At 39.7% G+C, this 14,148-nt stretch overlaps 1 protein-coding gene across 1 annotated transcript in view; it reads right to left on the minus strand.

Annotated features, from left to right (window-relative positions):
* pcdh11 (protocadherin 11) overlaps positions 1-14,148 on the minus strand; it is a 123,171-nt gene that overhangs the window by 37,706 nt on the left and 71,317 nt on the right. Inside the window, exons 5-6 of the mRNA XM_035650317.2 lie at positions 12,282-12,317; positions 7,188-7,386 (exon numbers count right to left, since the gene is read on the minus strand). Of these exons, the coding sequence (XP_035506210.1) occupies positions 7,188-7,386; positions 12,282-12,317 (235 nt within the window). The remainder of the gene's footprint in view (positions 1-7,187; positions 7,387-12,281; positions 12,318-14,148) is intronic.

Genomic DNA, 14,148 nt, shown 5'->3' on the forward strand with positions numbered 1-14,148 from the left:
CACAGCGTCAGTGAAATGGAACAAAGTGAATTGCTGGCTTGGGCCTTTGAGCCTCTGTCCTTGTTTGAAGTATCTCTCTACCCCTGCCGAGTTCAGAATACATTGTCCAGAGACATGATCAAACTTGGCAGCTATTGATCTCCCAAACCAGACACGAGACTTACTGAACATGTTAACAACTTTGGAATGAGTATTTTAATTGTACAGGTCTTTGAGAAGCCCACTCAGTGCTGCAGAGTGAATGTGAAGAAGAAACTTTTAAGCAGTCAAAAATGGTCATGGCCTGGAAGCACTTCCACTAGTATGAAAACTGTAAATGTCATGCGCTGATTGTTCTGAAATCTTTTAGTATCCTTTCCGTCTTGTCCTGCTGCGATCTGGTTGATTGCACCGGGAAGCTGCAGTATCAACTTCACAGACGACTTTGGTGGGGCAACAAAAGGAGGGGCCCTAATACTCTGGAAAAGGAGGTTTCTAACATGACACTTTTCACTTGTTTGAAGGAGGGTGGAGAGCGATTTCTGTGAGCTGAGTTGACTCCCGCAGATCAATAGCTCGTCTTGCTCTCTGAGACAACTGGTGTGGCATTTGAGCTAGATAAAACGAGGGTTTCACCACACCTCTGAGAGCTGAGCACTACCACCAAATCCCAATCAGTTGAGAAGGATACAGATGAGTCCATATAAATCCCCCTCTGACACAGCCGTAGACCCACGGCGATCAAAAAAAGGAGAAAGGAGAAGAAAAAAAATCCTAAATCATCCTAAATGGAAAGGTCCAATCTATGTAGGTTAATACTCACTGTTGCTTCATTTAGCTCGGTTGCAGGCCCACTGGGGCAGCTGTAAAAAGTTCTGGGAGCCGGAAGGCACAAAGGCTTTTATTTATTTATATGAGGGAGAATATATCGCAGGAAGCAAACTCGTGCAAATGATGTGGAAAAAAAAGCACTTTAAAGAAGTAATCTTGTAGATTGTGGGATAACTGAAAAAAAAGGAATAGACTCCATTACCATTTTATGTGCGGAATGAAATAAATATGCACATTGCTGCCAGAATATCTCGGATACCATGGCAAAATGTAGGCTCATGTTGTGAGATGAATGAGACACTTTTCCCCCTGTCTTACAGAGACGTACCCTTAAGCAAGGCACTTCTATCTTAATTACTTTAGTGAACCTGCTAATTTGTCAGCAGTCGATGGCAGCACATGCCGGCAGAAGTAAAATGATGCACTGCCAGCTCTTAAGTATGTAAATGTGAAGAAGGCCATTATTATCAGAGAGAACGTCTACCCAGCCCACTTTACATGAATAGAAGTAGAAAAAAAAGCATGTATATATATATCAAGAATCAAGCCGAACAGCCTTACAGCAATTCATCATCTTTCTAACCTGTGGTCAACCAATTATCTGGACCTTACTACAATGTGGACTTTTAACTCTCTGAACAAGGGTCCTCTTCTCCCTTGCATGTCAGCTTAGTCTTTCCCCCCGGTCGCTGATGACATTGTAACACTAATTACAGCTAATTGTTCTATGCTGAATGGATTTAGTCACATTGCAAATGATATGCCATTGGTCAGTGTCACAATGTTTCCTCAGAAAATTTCAATGGGGAATGGGAATTTGCACAAATGAATGTAATTAAGAAGCACATTCATTACTTCTAATTGCATATGAGAACACTTAAAGTGAAACTGAGATTGGACTCATATGAATAATTAATGCAGCGAACTGTACTGAACACTATGGCGTTGTTGCCGTCACATAATAATGTGTTAAACTGCTGGTATGAATCACAAAAGCTGGTCCCGCTTAGTTGTAGTTCAAGTTCCAATAACAACCATTTAAATGTTTTTTTTCCCTCTTCATGAAATCCCTTTATTCATGGGCAGATTGTGTCTAGACAGTTGAATTCCAGTCTTAGAGCAAGCCTGCCATTGGCGGCCAGACATACTGGGTTGAGTTGGAGGATTGAGAAGTATTAAAAAAGCAAGTGGTACCAATGTGTTTGGCTCACCGGATCAAGTCAAGCGGCCTTTACAAAAGACAAGAAAAGGGGGAGTTGTGAATCTTTCGACTGGAAAACTTAGTCTGAGAGCTATTATGGAAATGTTGGAGCGACAGAAATCAAAGAGTTAAGAATGTAACACCCACAAAGTAAGAACTCAGCGAGCCTTTAATCTGATTATTTGTCTCGCGGCATCAGGAATTATATAATGTCCTGTAAAAGCTTTGGAAACAAAATTGCATGAAGTGAAATATAATTTAAATATCAAACAGAATAATTGATTAAAATCTGTTATTTGATGAAGCAATCCCCCTGCGTAAAAAAAGTCTCTAGTTTTATATACACAGCGCAGCATGTCTAAAACTATAATCTTATTATACTTGCAGTATTTAAAAGGATTGGCTTATTTTAATAGCAGATTTAGATCTTAGAAAGACAAGGTGTAAGCTGGTCATTTGAAAGCCATATGCCGCAGATTAGGATACGGCACTAAAGTCTAACACAGTTTTCATGTTTCTTCCAGGGACTAATGCACTACTTCAAAAGTGCCTTTGGAGAGCTGCTTGTAAGTGGGCAAAATCACAAGCTCCTAAATCCCTCAACTCCAACGACAGGAGAAAGATATAAGTATATTACAAATTGTCCAGAGAACAAAATTGTGTATTGTTGGAAAAAAAATGTGTAGGATTTACACTCAGGGATTTGCCCCCACTTTGCTGCACTTTGTCTGAAGGCTTAGCACCGTTCGTTGTTTGTGACATGATGATTCCCATCACTCAAGCAACAACCTTTCAGGACATCACTAAGCCAACATCAACCTACAGTAACAACATAGCCTGTCTGAAAATTTAAAAAAATACATTTACATAAAAAAAGAGAATTGAACTATTGATTTAACAAGTAGATCTGATCACAAGTGCCCTACGCATCACATCACTCAGAACAAGGCCAATGGTCATCATCATAAAAAAAAAAACAACACAATTTTTGAGCCAAGATGGGACAAAAGTGACTTTTTCATCAACTTCATGAGTAGTATTTTGTGTTAAACAGCAGTTGTCAATGATTCCATGAAAAGTCAGTCACTTGTGATGGGAGACGGTGAATCTTTTGCAACACTGTGTTGAAAACTGCCACAGCGCAGAGACTAAATATGGGAGAATATCAACTGAGAAAGCAGTGTACATCCTTCTTACTCAAGGGAAGAGATGCATCACATATCATTATGCATTCCTGTTTTTGGATGTTTTGATGAAGTGTTGCAATTTGGCCAAAAGGGACAGGTACAATTCATCACGCCTAATTGTTCCGGATGTTTAGTTCTGTAAAAGCCTGCAGTCAGATGCACGGGGGTTGGACCTAAAAACACACACATTCTAATGATATTAATTTGCAGCTTTTATCTATTTGTCGAGACAGTGGAGGAAATATCAAAATCTTTGGAACAATGTGTGACAAAAGAGGCGACGGAATAAGACTGATGGCAGGGTGGTGAAGTAAGCCTGGAGGGGGAAGCAAGAGCCCATAAAATGAACAGCCGCCTAACTCATAAATAATAGAAACATAAAATGTCATATGAACTTTATTTCAAGAGTGGGTGGTCTAATAAAGATGCAGGTTTAAAGAGGAGTCAGAGGAGTTGAGAAATTCATTGTCATAAGAAGGCCACATGGCTTGCCTTTGGCACAGAGAATTATTCAGAGCAAGTTGACATTCAGGTCCAAGCTGAAAACACCTTTACGAAACAATACTGCTTCTGACTCCTGAAATTCACTCTTTTTACCGTCGTCCGAGTCTCTCAATCTCTCGGCTCTATTTCTCCCTCTTCACTTGGAGCCATTCCATCTCCTCTCGCCTCTTCCAACTTTTTCCTTGTTCCCTTTTTTTGCTTCACAAATTGAGACGACGCGATAAGAGATTGCCACCGCCATGCCAGCCTGGTGCTCATTGATAAAACCATATCTAATCCATCTTAGGCCACCCTCTGTCACCAGCGCACTCATCTCTGAGACGGTCAACATGCTCAGGATCCATCTCTCCTTTTTGAGTATTGCAGAGTCAGAGTTTATCTGACTTAACTTCTGGAAGGAGAAAATGGAGTCCGACAGCTTTCTTCAAATGGTTTGCGTGCGTGCGTGCATGCGTCCGTGTGTGTATGTGTGTGTGTGCCTGTGTGTGTGTGTGTGTGTGCGTGTATGTGTGCAATCACAGAAGCATCTAAAGGCAAAGGAAAGGCCCTTTGTGACTTAAGTGAGAAAGTTTGCTCTTTCAAATATCCATCTAAGCTATACTGCTTTTCCTTTTAGGGTCGCAGATCGTGTGTGTGTGTGTGTGTGTGTGTGTGTGTGTGGCGGCGGGGGAGGCAGGGGAATCCTAGCTGACATTGGGCTAGGGGCGGGTTACACCCCTGGACAGGTCACCAGTCTATCACAGTGCAGATAATGGAGACACTGTGGACTGTGGGAGGAAGCTGGGGTACCCACAGAAACCAGTGAAGGTGGGAGTAAAGCATGCAAATTCCACGTAGGTTTCCGGACTCAGAATGCTCTTGCTGTGAGGTGACAGTGCAAACCACTGCACTATCATCCCACCCCTCTTTTAAAGATGTATTTATTCAAGTTGCACAAATATGAAATGTTAATTTCCTGACGCCTGCAAAACCAAAGTATATGAAAGCCCCACAGTTCTATAAAATTTCATAATATGAGTGCATTAAATGTATGGAGCGACTTCTTATATTGCGTTTACACAACCCCCTCCAACATGGTCAGGTCTTGTCCGTTTTAAACTGTTTTTTTACATTAACACCAGTGTCTACATTAATCACTCACAGTGATTCTGTTAACATTCTCACGCTGCTGTGTTTTTTTAAATGCAGCAATTTATAAAAGTACACATGCATTTACTACATTAGCATGGTCGTCTATGTAAAACAACTAATGCACTTCAACAAATATTACCCCAGGGAGAAAGTGGGTAATAAGTGCAGTATTTGAGCAAGTTCATGAAGTATGAGATGTTTGTGTCACTGACTATTAATGAGCTCATGAGAAATTGCCTCTCTGTACATGAATCACATGTATGAATCACTTTTATCACCATGGTGAATACATTAAAGAAAACAGCTGGGGAAGGAGAGGTTTGATCACTAGATGTATTTGTGTTTGTGCATGTGTTAATACACATCCCTGTATGTGAGCAGGCGTGTGTATCTGAGAAAATATGGAGGTCAGCCGGTCGAGCATTGGTTTAAAAAAATGAAATAAAAAATATTGTTGAAGCTTGCAGCATATCCTCATCCAAAAAAAGAAAAATCATAAATAAGATGGACCTTTGCATGTAAATGAACAGGAACCCATCGCCTACATGTCAGCCATCTTGTCTAACATCTAACAAATGTATTCACACTCACACTCACACTGACACCCCAGCCTCGGACCTGTCGGCGTAGCTGCTGGGGAGGCAGATGCATCAGGGACTGTTGTCTCACTTACAGCTATGACACAATGGCTGTACTGCATGTAGGTGTATGCAGAGCAATAGATTTCTCCCTGTCCTGCAGTTATTTTAAATGAATTCTTTCCTGCTAGAGTAAAGGAAGAAAAAAAAAGGGAAACAGACTTTGTTCATTGACCAGTAACTCCATGTCAGTGGCGGGCTGTCAGGGTAAGTGAGGCAAGCAACGCTTGACCAGCTAAAACTACAAATAGACATCAATTAAAAGGATTCCGAAGTAGAAGCAATCTCTTCCCCTTCAAAGAATGGTCAAATAGTTCTCAGTGAATTGAGTATTTTTGCTTGAGATTCCCGTCCCGAGTAGGATTCTTTGTGCAAGTATAAGTTTGAGAGGTTCCAGACAGCATATTGAGGCAGGAAGACCCAGGGTTGTCACTGTCATTGTCAATTAATTGTGAATACTTGCAGAGATTCTTACAATATCTTCCATACTACACATTGGATATGTCTACTAGCCAGAAAGTAGTGCAGAAAAGAATTGGTTCTTCAGCTCTGCTTGCCTATCTGTAAAAGTCACCACGTCAGTACGTACAGCATTCTCGACAATGATACAGAGAGGCCACAGCACGAGTGAAGGTCTGCTCCGACCTGAGCCTCGATCCAGTCTGCAATATTTGACGCAGGTTTACCTTCAGATAGCTAGCTCAAAGTGTGTGTGTGTGTGTGTGTGTGTGTGTGTGTGAGAGAGAGAGAGAGAGAGAGAGAGAGAGAGAGAGAGAGAGAGAGAGACAGAGAGAGAGACAGACAGAGAGAGAGAGACAGAGAAGGATCTTGATGCAGTATTCAGAATAGCCTTGTTCATGTGAAGGTGGAGCAAAATCATTTCCTCTGCATCATTGGCATGCTGGCTTTGGACCTATTCTACCACTGGTGGAAAAAAAAAAAAAAGTCCTCTGTCATGTGTCTTTAAGCACTCTTCTTTTTCCCCTCAGCCAGTTATTTGAGCAATGATTTGAAAAGAAAAAAAGAAAGAAGAGAATCTGTTGTATATGTATGAGGAAGGAGTTGTGCTCGCTTGCGTTTAATGGAGCTTTTTATAGGCAGCATCATTGGGCAGTAAGCCATGCAGTGACAGCTGTCTTGTGAATCATTTGAATAAATTCACCAACAGAGTTCCAACTTCAGAGGTATAATTCCCCCTGTGTCGCATGGCTTATCATTGGACAACATTTACAAAATTCAGGCTTACAAAATTAATTGTCAATAATAAATGCAGCGTTGTGCAAGCTACACAGTTAAAGTTATGCTGCACTCCCATGACAACAGATTCAATGTCTGTTTTGATTAAATGCAATTTATTTGCATATGACTGATGCAAGTGGTGATTGCAGTTTTCTCTCAACGTGAAAAAACCTGACACAATACAGCACACTTTTCTAATTTTCCTCACAGCAGCGCAGGTCTCGTTCCTGTTAACGTGTAACTAGCTTGTTACTAGTTATTTGACAGAACACGGGCACTTGTTAAGTGTCAGTAAGTCTGTGTTGTTACAGTACCACGGAAATCACAGGTCTAATCTCAGTAAATACATTTTACTTTCCAACAACACAGATGGCCACTTGCAAATCACACTGCGGAGTCGGCCTCAAAAATCACAAAAAAAAAAGATAAACAAGAGATTTGCCCTGCTGTCTGAACAACGCGAAACTCAATACTCACTGGATTCAGGGTCTGAGTTTCCATCTCCCTCAGTGCGGCTGTTAGGTGATGTTTGCTCATAGTACTCCTCCTGGGGGAAGCTGAGGGGAAGAGGCTGCGTGGTGCTGGCCGTGCTGCTCAGCTCTGGGTCTCCCAGCCCGCTATCGCTGCAACTCTCCTGGGAACCGTCTGGAAGATGGAACGTCACGCGACGCTGGGTCTGGAGCACAAACAACAAGGAAAGTTCTATTAGAAATTATGTTTCAAAAGCTGTTTGATATTCCTTGAAACGTGAATAAACCTATAAATCAGCAAGCACAGTACAGGATGACACTTAATGAATGTAAAAAAGAAAAGAAAAAGAAAATAATAAACTGTTCAATTTAACTTTAATATGCAATTGTGTTGTGATCACAGCATTTTTTCTGAAACAGTGTTGAGATACTCTGGGTAATCTATCTATCAAAAAGCGCTCTTTTTGTTCAGATCTGATCAGAAGTTTCGTGGAAATCCGTTTAATAGTTTTTGCGTAATCCTGCTGACAAACCAACCAACCAACCAACACACAAACAGACAGACAGTTGAGGACGGAAACATGAACTCCTTGCGGGAGGAAACAATAACTGTTTGCAGTGTAACGTAGTTCCAATGAAAACTGCTCACAGTCAGGTCTGTCCGGAAGAACAAGGACAGTGTGGAGAGTCACACTGTTGTTGAATTTTTTTAAATGTAATATTTCACAGCTTTGAGCATCACAATTGAAATTTCTTTTACCGCCGTGTTAAGGTGGGGACAGAGAGCTCACAGACGGATATTTCACAACCTAAAGCCAAATCTATTTCTCACATTTATGCCTGAATGATCAAATTGGATTTTTAATGTTTATTTATTTTTGTAATTTTATTAACCAAGAATTCACGTTTAAATAATGTTATAAATCCATCTGTCATTCATGCACCATGGTATAAAATGAAGTGTTTCTCCCTGCTGCTCTTGGCACACCACCACTGACAAACAAAGATTAATAATATCATCATGAGAAGCGACAACAATGCTTGTTTATGGGTGAGTGAATACTGTGAGACAGCATTTACAAGGGGAAATCCTTGCCTGTTTGCATCAACTGTTATTGTTGTTACCTTCAGAGCAGTGCATCCATCATCTTCACCTGCCTTCAGAGGGAAAACATGCCAAAACTGTATCTTGCCACCAAGGCGACTAATTGAAGCAGTGACCTCATAACCCCAAAAAGAAATCATTTCTTGTCTGTTGAGTCTCGCGGATTACTTTTCAGATAATGTACTGTCTATGAGACTTATAATTGAGACTTCCCATAATAGATGGGATGTGTATTACCAGGTTTAACTATGTCCCAGTTTTCCCTCTCACCCAATTCAGACACCAACGAAGTGAAAATGTGTGTAGAAACTTTGATTTGTTAAGTCTCAGGGATCACAGGCGTGAAGGTTCAGGCCTCTTTGATTTCTCCCGAGGTTTACAGAAGTTCATGTTGCGACCTTTCTTTGGAGCTAAAAAGAAAACACTTTTTTTTTTGTAGACGGTGGTGTCTGCCATCATGCCAGCAGTTCCTCACAGTACAAACCACAGAGGTACAATCATTGTGAGGGACATTGGGTAATTTGTTGAGAACTCCAGTTTTTTTGTTACTTTGATTTTTTTTTACTTTTACTTTTATATATGTCCGTAGAGTTCATCATAAAGAAAAGTGAAGAATGAGGAGATCTGACATGGCTTTTAGGCAAAACTGGTATAAAAACCAAAACAAAGAAAAGCTGAATATATACTGTGGCTTGAATTCATGTCCTCACATGATTCCCTGCATAACATCATACTGCATCAAACTGTATAGGGGGATAAAATGCATAAAATATAATTACGGCCTCAGCTTCGGTTATTGCAGGGAATTTTATTTGGTCCATTATTCAAACTGATAAGAGTTTTTTTTTTCAAGAGCGAACAGAACTGCAGCACCAATGACTATCTTGTTTTTCTTCAGCGCTATAGCAACAAAAGTAATATGCAAGTCTGAATTAAAAACATCATTAACACATGCTCTTCAAGCTCAGGAGGAGGTGATGTCTCTGTGCGGACATATTTTTCCTTGGCCACCAGTGCGTGGATAAAGCACTTATTGTTCTTTGATAAGATTAAATAAGACTGGGGATAATAGAGCAGGGAGGGAGAGTGAAATAAAGTCTGGCACTAATGAAGGAGAAACTGCCAAAAAGCAAGTGCAGAAAAAGCTTCATTTAAAAACTATCAGAAAGGGTTGACTAACCTAAATACACACAATTAGCACCCTGAAAGCACAACTGAGTGGTTTTCAATGCTATGGTGGTGAAAAAAGCCAGTTAAATATTCTATTTACTTGATTTATCTAGATCCCGAGGCCACAAATCACTGTGTGCGTGTGTGTGTGTGTGTGTGTGTTTATGCTGGCAAGAAAAAGACAGATGAGGAATAAGGAGAAAAAAGGATGGAAAAAGGGCACGCAGCCAAAGAAACAAACAGAAAAACACACACAACCTTCAACTGTTGTGCAACATCCGACCCGAAGCTTTTGTTGCTGTTGTTTCTATTAGCAAAAAGAAATGAAAATAGTTACCTGTTCAAATGCACAACAGTAATTTCTGAATCACAAAAATATATATATATATATAATGCAGGATTAAAATTAATCTTGCCTTGCCTGCATGTGACGTTCTGCCAATCATGAGGAATATTTCTAAAGCCCTTTACAGGTAGGGATGTTTTTTTTCCCTGTCATTTCCCGATTTTATTCATTTTCCTAAGCCAGAGAAGAGACGGATACCTTGTTGGCAAAATCATATACATCTATTTGCCATGTTTGCCCGAGCTTTCAAGTAGCGTAAATATCTACTTGTTCTCAAACAGTGTTGGCAGCGGTTTGTCAAATGACTGCAGGATGCGAGCGAAAGCGAAGTCCAGGTTCCAGCGAAAGAAAGAGCCCACTTACGGAGCGTTGGCAGCTCTACAACAAATCTTGCTTCCTCTCCACATGATTTTAATTATTGGAAACTTGCTCCAACAATGGCATCCAGAATCTATTAGAACAAACAGCTGTACGTGACAATTAGGACACAATCATTATTACATAAGGGAGTGTTTTAATTTTTAGGCTGCTGTTTATTCAATCCCATTCAGGTTGGTGCCAGAAGCTAAGAAAGGCCTAATTTGATTTCACGATGCACTCACTACTAAGTTGTTTACCATGTTAATTACAATTAAATACCATTAATGGGTATTCAATAAATAAAAGTTTTGCTGTCAGTGCTAATGAGTAATGTGAATGAAACATTTATGGTGAAAGACAAACATGACAACCAAAAACAAACATTCAAAGTGGCCTCAAGGTGAGTGTTTTGCTAAGCTTTATCACTTATTTAAAGAAGCTGCCAGAAATCCATAAAGCAAAGACAAGCTGCGGTAAGAGATATCAAGACCAAACAAAGCCCGTTCAGCCAGATAAAACACTGCCTTGAGAAGTATTTACACAGAGATAAAATGAACAGGACAGATGCATGCCAAGATCTAACATATAACAAGCCAGCCAACATAATAGGCTGCCCCCCCCCCCCTTTTTTTTGGGGTAACCATCCAGACAATAGGCTGGTGGGGCTGGATTCACGGTTTACCAGATTATAAATCCGTTATATTTAGATATGGGAAGAGACCAAATGGCTGCCACCTTGCCCTTGGTTAGACCAAAGCTCTTGAGATTTATAAGTGTACTTTATATACTTTTTTTTTTTTCTTCCTCCAACAGCCACTCTCTGGAAATAGCAAAGAAGTCAGTGCTGCATGGAGAAGGACTTGGCTGACAACCACCTCACTTTGAGTGATAAACAGGGACCATTTAGGATTGAATCAGGGGAGAGTGGCTCTGCCATTTCAGATAAGGATCAGGTCGCGGGCACACCTAGGCCTGCATCAATCTGTTGAGAGGAGATGTTGATGTGTCATGTCGCACATACGTGGAGATAAAAGAAAAGAAATTCATAGTAAAAAAAAATGAAGGAGGAAAAAAATCGGATTCAAAAATTTTAGCCCAGATGTTCCTATTCTTTTTGATGTTAACATCGTGCAACATCCCACCCCCCAATAAAACATTTTTATGCTGTGGGTGTTTCCTTTCTTTTTGCACATGATGTATGAGGTGACTATGCCTCTGTGTCAAAAAGAGAGTTAGCAGGAACATGCTAGAGGGAGGTGATATTAACAAGTGGGTTGAGAGATTGCTGGGTGATTTTTGACAAATCAAATGAATTTTTCCATCAAATTTGTCTGTTCTTGAGTCATCAGCTGATATTCTCTTGTGCAACATGTATTATGAGAGCATTAGTTATAGTCTTATTAAAAACTATGATAACAGTAATATATCACCAATATAATGGCTTAATTGAACAACAGCACAAAAACTTTAGACACTGCATCTACCTGTAAGATAGCAAATTCAAAAATCTGATGAAAAAAAAATGATTACAAAATAGTGTGAATGCTCAGCAAAAACTAAAGTTAGAACTTAACATATAAACCTTTTGCCGTAATTCACAGTAACAGCATTCTCTGGGAAACAAGTTACAGTAGAATATTATTGAGTTGTTGGAGAAGAGAGAAGCTTTATAATACAGGTACTTTTGTTTAAAAGCAAGAAAAAATGTTCAAATGAAGAGAAGAACCCTTCAATTTTGAAATCATTCATGTACTTAAAGGAACAAAATATTCATTCTTTGAGAATACACTGCTGCTATTGCAATGAGAGATACTACATAGTTTGAAAAAAACATATCTGACATCTTGAAAATCTTACCCACACTTTTTTAGTGATATTCAAACTGTTTAATAAGGGTTTCCTAAAACTCTAATGGCTGCAAAATTTCTCTAACATTTAACCCACACATGTCAAAACAATTAAATCAGCATGCGGTTTTTCGGGCATCAACAATGTTTATATTTTAAGCAACACGGATGCCAGTTGTTACATGCAAATTTATGGTAGGTATGATACTATAAACCAAATGTATGATACTCATGTATATGCAAAAAAAGAGCAGAGAAAACAGTGAGACTTACATTGACGGAGGTTATCTTGCTGAGCTGACAGGCATCCTGCAAAGACAGAAGAACAGTCATTTCACATCCAAGTGTAACATTTTTAAAGTCAGTCAGAGTTCACAGTTGACAACCTCGTGGATTTGGGAGTTTAAAGTCTTTTGAATTGAGATTTAAGATACATATAGATTTTTTACTCAGACACAGTTTGTACAGCGCATTTCCGTGCTCAGCTGGCACGCCATCAAACCAGGCTGCAGAGTACACACCCTCTCCCCAGAAATGTAAAGAATAGGGCAAACCTGACATCCTGACAACACAAGCCATACAACTGACACTTTGATAAAGATGTTTTCTCTGCATGTCAGGGAGGAAAGTGAACAGAATATCAAATGATGCATCAAAAATTAACAATAAACAGCGACAAGCTTCTAAATTGGGAACAAAAGACACCCGCAAGCCTGCAAAATAGCATCCTCTCTCTGGGGACCGAGATAACTCTCGGTGAGATAAGAGTATTTAATTTTTAATCACCAATTTTGTTTTCTTTGTTCTGTGTATAATAATCTGAGTACATGACTTGATTTGCAAAGAAAATGTGGCAGTGAGGAGCCACTTAGAAAGAGGAGATGCAGAGAGGACTGCCGGGGTGGAACGGTGAAACAACGAATAGGAAACAAGTTCATGTCAACAGATTATTCCACCGTGATTGTTCACCCAGGGACGCTGCTACTGACTGAGTGATGGAGCGGTACGCCCAAATCTATTCACCTGAAACAAAATGGGGCATCATGGTGGACAACTGAACAAAAAAAACCCAAATATTCTAAATCAAAGAGTTAAATCTCCCAAATTCTGACAAATAACTGCATGACAACTGTGTAGTATCTTTAATAAGATATGTTTCTGTGAAGAAATGGTAGAACCATTAAGTTATGTCATTACCAAAAAACTATAGATGCACAAACACAAGACTTTTTAGATGGATTATGTTTGTGTGGTCATTATTGCACTGCTTTTGTTATATGTCTCTTCAACATTTTCTGTGTTGAGAGTTGCTTTGGGCCTGAATGTTATTTATCGCCGCTAAATAAACAAAAAGAAAAATCTCTGATTCCTTACCCTCACTGAATGACAAATGCTTTACAACAAGCTTGTGAACATAGTGGAGCATTAAGCTGCTAAAGAGGCAGATACAGTATTTCACTGAGGAGTAGGTGGAGACCAAAACAGAGCTAAGAAAGAGTTAGTGTTAAATTAACCTGGTAGATGGAAACATGGCTCCCAACTAATAATGGTGAAAAAAAAACAACTGAATATGAATAGAATAAATAGCAAATTAAGAATTTTGTTCTCAAAACCCAATCATTACTCCGGTGATTTGCATATGCATTAGAATATGGAAAATTAAACGTGATTGCAGGAATGCACATCCTCAACTGCGTATCCCCATACCTGACGGATATTATGGTTTGAGGTGTTACACCACTAACCCCTTTCCCCCCCCCATCTTTTTGTGTGCATTTTTGAGCACAGCAACATTTGTCAGGTGTGTTTGAGGCATTTGTCAGGTGTGTTTGAGGGGCAACTCATTTGCATCCACTGACTGGTCATTTAAAGCAGGATTTTACTTGAGGCTGTCATCAGGCAGTTGTTTCTTCTCCATGTAATGTTTTATTCAACATCTTGTGACACTTCAAGTTAGAGACCTTGACAACCAATTAAATATATGAGAATGTACATGAGGGATCTGGGAAGGTGACCTAAGGTTGTCTCATACTTCGATGATATTGCAAATAGCAGTTGTACATTTGATTGTCGGAGAACACAAATTTGTGAGTTTTCTCTTTCTCTCTCTCTCTTTTTGCCCTCTGTATGGATTGGTCAG

Source organism: Scophthalmus maximus, chromosome 9 (assembly GCF_022379125.1).
Source record: "Scophthalmus maximus strain ysfricsl-2021 chromosome 9, ASM2237912v1, whole genome shotgun sequence".
Lineage (NCBI taxonomy): Eukaryota > Metazoa > Chordata > Actinopteri > Pleuronectiformes > Scophthalmidae > Scophthalmus > Scophthalmus maximus.